The 8,716-nt window shown below is 62.5% G+C and overlaps 1 protein-coding gene across 1 annotated transcript; it reads left to right on the forward strand.

Annotated features, from left to right (window-relative positions):
* Nucleotides 1–2,960: 2,960 nt before the first annotated feature.
* On the forward strand, nucleotides 2,961–8,246 carry SHC2 (SHC adaptor protein 2). Its single transcript, XM_014259907.2, has 13 exons — nucleotides 2,961–3,389; nucleotides 3,849–3,919; nucleotides 4,291–4,351; nucleotides 4,524–4,643; nucleotides 4,737–4,790; nucleotides 4,983–5,034; nucleotides 5,205–5,331; nucleotides 5,469–5,649; nucleotides 5,729–5,795; nucleotides 5,883–6,047; nucleotides 6,274–6,575; nucleotides 6,717–6,855; nucleotides 6,990–8,246. Exons 1-12 carry the CDS (start codon nucleotides 2,976–2,978, stop codon nucleotides 6,843–6,845), a joined length of 1,743 nt encoding a protein of 580 aa, XP_014115382.2. The 5' UTR covers nucleotides 2,961–2,975; the 3' UTR covers nucleotides 6,846–6,855; nucleotides 6,990–8,246.
* The last annotated feature ends 470 nt before the right edge of the window (nucleotides 8,247–8,716 follow it).

Here is an 8,716-nt window from a genome sequence, read left to right on the forward strand (position 1 = left end):
GCACCGCTCCCGCCTGGGGCAGGCGGGATGAACACGGACATGCGGCCCCCACGGGGCTGGCGGCACCGGCGGCTCGGGAAGCGTTGCTGTGGAATCTCGGTCTCCTCAGGGCTGAGCCCCTATGGGATACCTCCTCAAAGGGGAGTTTCCCTTATCTCAGTTCTGTTTCTGGAAAGATTCTCCAAAGGCTCATTTGCTTCTTGTTTCTCATGTTTATTAATATATATTATCAAAAGACTTGGCAGGTCTTCCCCAGCCTTTCTGCACACGTTCAACCCACCACAGCTTTGGCTCAAGTTGGCTTGAAAAGCACAAAATGGCCCCAAATTCCACAGCCTTTTTATCTTTATACTTATTCTTACCCAATTAACAATGGACACATAAATTATTTTTCTTAGTGACCCAATGACCCAACACCTGTATGCTGCATTGCAGCATTCTCTATCCAGTCACCTATTACTGCCCAAAAACCTCTAGAAGAAGAAGATGAAGAAGGAAAAGAGACAACACCCTAAACCATCCGTCTTGTCTTCTGTTTTCTAAACTAGCTTATGCTCTAAACTTCATCTTTTTCACCCAGTGACTTAAGAAAACTCTCTAATCTACACACACTTTTAGTTTTTCTATTTAACAATTTCAACAATTTAACAATTTAACAATTTAACAATTTAACAATTTTCATGGTGTTATATGGAATTCAGTGTTTTCTTGGATGTTTCTCTTGGAGAGCTAGGCATCAGAGACAAGGGCACACTCGTGCCCCAGACTAACAGGGAAGGGCCGTGTCTGCCCCGTCGCGGCTCTCCCGGTGCCGAGCTGGTGGCTCTGTCCTCAGCACTGGCATCTCGGGGTGGTGACATCCAAGTGATCCCATCCCTTTTCCCGAGCCCGGTGCCACCAGGTCCTGGGGGGCATCCTAATTAATCCTGCACGGGCTGGAGAGCGCATGGTGCTGATTGCCTTGGTGCGGGCTCAGAGGAGATTAACTGGGTACAGTTTAAACAAGTTTTATGCTCGCTGGGGACCCTCTGCTCGACCCCTCCAGCTCGGGGGGCTGCCCCGGGCAGGGGGTGCACACGGGAGGTGACCTGGGGTGCCTGGAGGGGTCTCACCGTGGGGCAGCGAGAGGCTGTCGGGGCTCCTGCCCGCCCGCGGAGCACTGGAGGCTGCGATCCAGCCTTTGGCCACGGAGGTTTTCCTTTAAGTAATGATTAAACCCGAGGGAAAGTCTCCTCAGGTAACTCCACCTGAAAGATGAAAATAATCCCTCGATTTCCCGGGACTGGAGTGGAGTGGAGAGCGGCTCCATCTCCCCAGGGCTGCTGCACCGTGCTCGGCTGCGCTGTCCCCAGGCCCCGGGGTGCCCGTGGTCCCCGGGGTGCTCTGCACGTTGCTGCCCTTGGGCAAAACACCCGTGAGCTCCGCAGGGACACGGTGCCTTCCCTCGGCTGACCCCAGACCCCCGGGAACGTGCACACAGCCTGGGCAGGGACGTGAGCCCCCCTTGGACCCTCCTAGAGCCGCTTCTAAGAGCACAGAGAATCCTGATTTGTTCCAGTGCTCTGCAGCGGCTTAAAAACAAAAGCAAGGAGAGAGATCAGAGAGCAGGGAAGCGGTTCCCAACCTGGCAACAGCAGAGGTAATTCTATTACCTTGATTTATTGATCGCACTTAGAGCAATTACTGGCTCTCACCCCATCACCTGCCAGGGAGCAGGAGACACTGAGGAGGAAAGACAAAGGAGGCTGCGTTGTCCAGGGCATGGCCGGTCCCCGGGGAGACTCCGGTTTTGTTTGTGCCGCTTGCCGCGAGGGCGGGCGGTGTTGGACCGAAGTGAGGCCCAAGGAAGCTCCTCGGGAAGCTGAAAACAAGCGCTAAAAGGCAAAAAAACACAAGCGCCTATGATGCTGTGGGGATGGAACCCCAACACCACTTTGGCGATGGAGGGGATGCAGGGCTGGGGAAAGGTGAGGGTCCCTGAGGCTTCAGCATAGCAGAGCTGCTGTGGGTCTGCTCTGGGCATCCTCTCCTGGAGTCCTCTGAAGTGCTGGAAAAACGCAGCAGCCCCGGGGCAGGAGCAAGGGCGAATTGCTCGATTGAGGTCAGAAAGTCCCTTTAAGGGTTTTGTGGGATTTATTTTTCCCTCTGCTTGCTGCAGTTACAAGCAGAAAAACAAGGAAATGTTTGTGCTTTTTTACTGCCTGAGCCCTCCAGACAGATATAAACAAAGCGGGAGTCAGATCTGGCTTTGGAGGCAGATGAAATCAGAGCGAAAGAGACCAGTGGGCTGGGAGGCACAGAAGTAGGGCAGCCCGCTTGTGCATCGAAGCCTGGCCAAGCCCTCCCCCGCCTCCCCGGCCAGCCCTGGGCTTCTGCAGCGCTTCCCGGGAATGCAGAGGTGGAAAGAGCAGAAAATGTCCCTGTTGTGGGCGAAGGCACTGCCGGGAGCTGCTGGCCGCTTTCGCTCCAGCTAATACAAAACGCGAGCGGTGCCTCAGCCCTGTGGCTCTGGGAGGAGCCGTCGCCCTCCCCTGCCTGCTGCCCCCAACCCCTCACTGCCAAGGCTTGCAGCAAAGCTGGAAACTCGCAGGGCTTTGGAGCCTTTGGAGGGGCCGCAGGCCATGGCCAGGGGGGGTTGGAGCAGGACGGAGGGCAAAGCGTGGGTGGCTGCGGCGAGGGCAGCCCAGGCGTGGGGTGGATGCTGTCGTGCGCGGGGATGCTCAGGTGGGCGGGGATGCTGGGCGGGACGGGGATGCTCTGGCGGCCGCGGGTCCGGCGGGGGGGGGGGCGGGGGCGGGGGATGCGGGGCCGGGCGGGCGGCGGAGCGCTCGCACCATGACATCAGCGCGGCGCGGCCCCGGGGGAGCGGGCGGGGGGTGGGAGCCGGCGCGGCGGCAGCGGAGCGGAGCGCGGCCCCGGGCATGCTCCCGGAGCCCAAGTATGACCGCTTCCGCGACGAGCCGCTGACCGCCCCCATGCCGTCGCCGGCCCCCGCGCCGTGCCCCGCGGCGGGCGAGGGGCCCGAGCACGGCACCACCTTCTGCGCGCTGCTGCCGCGGATGCCGCAGTGGAAGTTCCCCGGCTCCAGCGGCTTCCTCGGCCGCGGCCCCGCCGGCGCCGCCCGGGACGCCCCCGCCGCGGCGGAGTCCCCCTCGGGGCTGGCCGCCGTCCTGGGCGCCTGCGAGCCGCTGTGCGCCGCGCCCTGCGCGCTGCCGGGCGGGCGGGCGCGGGGGGCGACGGGGCGGGCGCGGGGGGCGGCGGCGCCCGCGGGGCCCCGGCCCGGCGGGGACGAGTGGAGCCGTAAGGGCAGCTTCATCCGCAAACCGGCGCAGGGCTGGCTGCACCCCGACGAGCGGGTGCTGGGGCCCGGCGTCTCCTACATTGTCCGGGTAAGTCCCGCCGCAGGCCGGCGATGCGGGAGGGCGCGGAGACCCCGGCCCCAGGCGTGTGCGGGGCTCGGCGGGTCCTGCCGCTCCTCCCGACGGCTGCGGGCAGAGCCCACCCTCGAGTTCCCCACCCCACGGCTGGACCGGAGCAGCCGCCCCCGGGAACATGCAGCTCCCGTGATGGGGCCAGGGGCTTGCTGGGCCGTGGAGCCCACCTTGGGACTCCAGCGTTGTCAGCCCCTCTGAGGCATCACAAGCTGTAGCACACAGATGAGTTTGTGGGATCCTAGCACGGGGGCTGGGCATGTAATGGGGCGTTTTGGTGTGGGGGGTGAAAGCTGCTGTGTGTGTGATCCCTGGAGCTGGTGTGGAAGGCCCTTCTCTCTGACACCCGGCCTCTCCTCTCCATTGCCTGCCGTGTCGTGCCGCCTGCTCTGGCTGCTTTCCCCCCCCCCCCCGCAGTACATGGGGTGCATTGAGGTGCTGCGCTCCATGAGGTCCCTCGACTTCAACACCAGGACACAGGTCACCAGGTACGGCCCTACAGTCCCACCCTCCTGCACCCCACTGCCACCCCAAGCCTCTCGTGGCTCCCAGGGCCCTGTGCGGAGAGGGGAACGCGGGTCAGGGGGAGCCTTGGCCTGCAGGACCCACCCTGCACTCAGGGACACGGACGAAGGGCACTGCCGCAGATCAATGGGTGGAAAGAGGAGAAGGGAGGTGGCCCCAGCTGGGATTACGTACCACGGGCCGTGACGTGGGGCAGCGCTGCGGGGAGGCTGCGGCGCCCAGGGCTGTGGGGGCTCGTGCCACCAGACCCCACAGAGCAATGTCAGGGGGAAAAGGCAGCTGGGAAGGGCTGGGTGTCTGGAGCAGTGACCAGGCCAGGGTCTGTCTATTGCAGGGAAGCCATCAACAGACTATATGAGGCAGTGCCGGGTGTGAAGGGCATCTGGAAGAAGAAGGTGAGTTTCTACTCAGCTTGTCCGTCCCTGGGACAAGGCTGTGGGACAGGACACTAGGGGTGCCCAGTTTGTGGGCCTGGGGCCTCTTGGGGCACCCCTCCCTTTTCCTCATTCACCCCAGGAAGCCTGGTCCTGGTGGTCTTCATTGCCCCACCATCCTCTCCCCTGTCAGGCTCCCAACAAAGCCCTGTTCTCCATCCTGGGCAAGAGCAACCTGCACTTCGCTGGCATGAGCATTGCTGTCAACATCTCAGTTGATGGGCTGAACCTCATGATCCCCACCACACGCCAGGTGAGCGTTCCTGGGCACACAGTCCTGCTACCTGCCAGCCTGTGAGCCAGCAGCCCCTTTGCTAATGCCCCCCTGGGCCACGTTCCCCATCAGATCATCGCCAACCACCACATGCAGTCCATCTCCTTCGCCTCCGGTGGGGACATGGTGAGTCACGCACACCCTGGGCCCCCAGGGTGGTGGGGACAGGGACTGCCTATGGCTGAGCTGAGCACAGGGTGGCCTGGCCTGGGTCAGGACGTGGGGCTTGGACCGAGCTGTCCCCTTGTCCTGGCACCTCCAGCCCTGCTCTCCACACAGTAGCAGGACATGAGTGCTGATCTCCCCCCCTGTCTGCAGGATACCACGGATTATGTTGCCTATGTCGCCAAGGACCCCATCAACCAGAGAGGTGACACCAGCCTCCTTGCCTGGGAGCTCTGTGGAGGAGGGATGCACTGGGGGGTGAAGGCTGGAGGAGGAGATCCCTCGTGGAGAACACGAGGGGTGGCTCAGGGTGGTCCTGCTGCAGCAATGGGAGCATGGGGGAAACACTCAAACCGTCCATCTGTCTGTCCATAGCCTGCCACATCCTGGAGTGCTGCGAGGGGCTGGCGCAGAGCGTCATCAGCACGGTGGGACAGGCCTTTGAGCTGCGCTTCAAGCAGTACCTACACAGCCCCCCCAAGGTGGTGGTACCCCCAGAGAGGTAGGGGGGTGGGGGGCCCTGCTGCACCCCTGTTCCGGGCATGTCCCCTGGCTGGGGGTGGCTCTGGGAGTCACTGCAGGGTGTGGGGATGGTCTGAGCTGGGCAGGGTGTCCCCAGCTCACCCATCCCTGCTGCAGGGCACTGGCTGCAGAGGAGTCAGCCTGGGGGGAGGATGAGGAGGCGGCTGAGCACGATTACTACAACAGCATCCCAGGGAAGGAGCCTCCCCCAGGGGGCCTGGTTGACTCCCGGCTCCGCCACAGCACGGCCCTGGGCCACGTCCGCACTCAGCCCTCCAGCTCTGTCCCCCCGGGCCAGGTGAGCCCCTCAGAACCACTGCTGGCACTGCTGGTCCCAGGCAGGGCCCCCCCAGCACTGTGACTGTCTCCTTTCCTAGGGCGGGTTAGCAGCCAGACGAGACCCGAGCAGCCAGCTGGGGCCACCCTGGGACCTGGAGAGCCAGGGTGGGTACTGCTGTGGGGGGAAGCCATGAGCTGGGGGGGTCCTTGTGACTGCCCAGTCCTGGCCAGCGGTGATGGCTGTCCTCGCAGGCCAGCCCTGCGACGGGTACCTGCAGGCAGACAGCCACGCCCTGGGGCCACGGGACTACGAGGAGCACATGTACGTGAACACGCAGAGCCTGGATGCCTGGGAGCCGGAGCTGGTGGCTCATGGGGCAGCGGAGGAGAGCCCAAAAAAGGACCTCTTTGATATGAGTAAGCCACTGCACCACGGGAATGGCACAGAACCTGCTGTGGAGCGGTCAAGCTGTGCCAGCAGCTGTCTGGGTCACCCACCACAGCCCCAGAGGTGCTGGCACTGGCCGAGTCCACAGCAGTGCCCTGCAGTGCCCTGGGGGCTGTGAGCTGGGGTCTGTCCACACCACAGCCCAGCCCTGCCTCGTGCCCTGGTGTAACACCCCACAACCCCTGGATCCCACAGGGCCATTTGAGGATGCCCTGAAGCTCCACGAGTGCATTGCAGGGGGTGGCACCAGCCCCCCCATTGAGGACCAGTGGCCGAGCCCCCCCACGCGGAAGGCCCCGATCGCCCCCACGGAGGAGCAGCTCCGGCGGGAGCCCTGGTACCACGGGAAGATGAGCCGGTGGGATGCTGAGAGGCTCCTGCAGATGGACGGGGACTTCCTGGTGCGGGACAGCCTCACCAACCCGGGGCAGTACGTGCTGACCGGCATGCACAGCGGGCAGCCCAAGCACCTGCTGCTGGTGGATCCCGAGGGAGTGGTGAGGGCAGGGCTCAGGGGTGAGGGCAGGGCTTGGGGTGGGCTGTGGGGACACAGGCGTGGGCAGGCACAGGGTGTTGGAAGTGGATGCTGTATGAGAGGCAACTCTCCTGAGTTGAGGATCACTGTGCCCCGGCCCCAGGTGAGGACCAAGGATGTGCTGTTTGAGAGCATCAGCCACCTCATCAGCCACCACCGGGAGAACGAGCAGCCCATCGTGGCGGCAGAGAGCGAGCTGCACCTCCGCCAGGTTGTACAGAGGAAGCACTGATGCCAAGGGGGTATGTGAGTCCCCGACCTGCTCCCCTGGCTCTGGACTCACCCTACGGCAAAACTGGGGATGCTTTGGGCTCCCCTTCTCCAGCTGTGCCTGGCCTCTGAGGTCTGGAGTCAGGCTCTCCATTTTCCTCCCCAGAGAGGTCTTGTGGTCCCTGGCCCTGCAGGTCCTCCCTGGCTGCTGCCTACCTCCATCATCTACATGGGGCACCCTGCCCAGCTGGACACAAAGACGTTTAATTCCACACGTACAGGTGAAATGCTGTTGGGGTGGGAACTGCTCGGTGGCCTCAGCAGGAGGGACGGAGCCTGAAGCCTCAGGCAGGGCTGCCCTCACTTGCCCCAGCACTGGAGTGGGGGCTGGTGGACATTGCTGTAGCTCCTGGCTTGGCTCTGCCCATGGGGACAGGCACGACCACCTCTTGGATGCTGGTGCTGTTGGATGTTCCTGCTGGGGACATCCCTTTTCAGCTGGATTCTCCCCAGGAATGGCTGCCACATGATGCTCCCTGTGGCCCCAAGCCCCTGCAGCCTTCCCCAGGCCATGGCCAGGATGGAGCTACTGTGGGAAGGTGCAGGGCAGGGCTGAGCTGCTGGCACTGTCTCACAAGGTGTCCCATGGCCCGTGGGGGCTCCCTGGCCAGCTCAGGGCTTTGGCAGGTTTTTATGGCACACACAGCCCCCTTTACCTGCCCTGTGTCTGCTGCTGGGCACGGGTTTGTGGTTTGGAATACATTTCTAATTAAACCTGGAAATGAGCAAGGAACACAGGTGGTTCATGCCACCCCTGGACATGGTGCTGGGACAGGTCTCCATCACTGCCTGTTCCTGCCTGGTCTCACCTTGGCCAACCCATCCTGTCCAGTCACACTTGTCTCTGCCCCTCTCTTCCCCATGGATCACCCAGTGTCCCCCTGGCTTCAGAGTGGCCTTTGGCACCCAGGGCTGGCCCTGCACAGCCTCTCCTCCTCACACCTGGCAGCTCCCTGTCCTGCTGGCTGCTGCCAGCTCCCCTCTTGCCTTCTCCTGGAGCAGCACATGGCCACCCACTCCTGAGCCTCCTGGAGTGGCTCTGAGTGGCACAAGCCAAGCTGTGACCCACTAGTGAATGTGGCAGCCAGCAGAACCAGAGCCGTGGGTGGGCCTGGCTGTGGTTCCTGTGTTACAGGTGGGCAGCAGCCAGCTGGGGGGGTCCAGCAGCAGTCCTGGCTGCTGGTGGCCTGTCCTGGCTCTGCTCCGTGTGCCCAGTGCTGCTGCCAGCACCCACCTCAGGCAGCAGGGTCACCCCAGCACCCTCAGCCCCTTGCTGGGGATGGCCAGCATCCAGGCTGGCCAGTGCCAGCTGAGCCAATGAATAAAATAAGCCCCTAAATAAAGCCCAGTAATGAATGCGTAATTTTCCATTGATAGCTGGATTCTGCGGGGACATGGTGCTTCCATCTCAGCTGCTATTTTTTGTCATGGAGTGATGTGTCTGCAAAGATAATTGCACTGTTCCCTCAATAGGGAGGCAGGGAAAGGCAGTGAGGGCCCCCACTTTCTTCTTTTGCTGCCGGAGAACCAAGCCTGTGTGGTTCACCCGCTGGCAGAGCTTCATCCCGCAGCCCTGGGGATGCTGCCCTGAAGGGATGAAGGGCTGGTGGGGCGGCTGTTTCAGGGCTTTAACCATTTTGGTTGAGGCTGATGTGTGGTGCCAACGGGTGCAGGGGACTCTGTGCCTCAACCCAAACCTGGGTTGAAGGGCTCCTTCAGCCCCTGTGATGGGAAGGCTGCGGTGTTACAGGGAGGCTGAGGGGTTTTGGGAAGGTTTGGAAGTGACAGAAGAGCAGCTGCAGAGGACGTGGCCTCCTTGCTCTCCCGGGGCTT

The sequence above is a fragment of the Pseudopodoces humilis genome, chromosome 28, assembly GCF_049639895.1.
Source record: "Pseudopodoces humilis isolate 2021_Gansu_Grassland_sample_001 chromosome 28, ASM4963989v1, whole genome shotgun sequence".
NCBI lineage: Eukaryota > Metazoa > Chordata > Aves > Passeriformes > Paridae > Pseudopodoces > Pseudopodoces humilis.

Excerpts from the sequence above, each read along its gene's own strand:
- SHC2 (XM_014259907.2), top strand. The coding sequence starts at position 2,976 with ATGCCGTCGCCGGCCCCCGCGCCGTGCCCCGCGGCGGGCGAGGGGCCC. Across the intron at positions 4,791-4,982 it reads TCGCCTCCGGTGGGGACATG|GATACCACGGATTATGTTGC; the intron begins GTGAGTCACGCA and ends CCCTGTCTGCAG. Across the intron at positions 5,650-5,728 it reads GCTCTGTCCCCCCGGGCCAG|GGCGGGTTAGCAGCCAGACG; the intron begins GTGAGCCCCTCA and ends CTCCTTTCCTAG.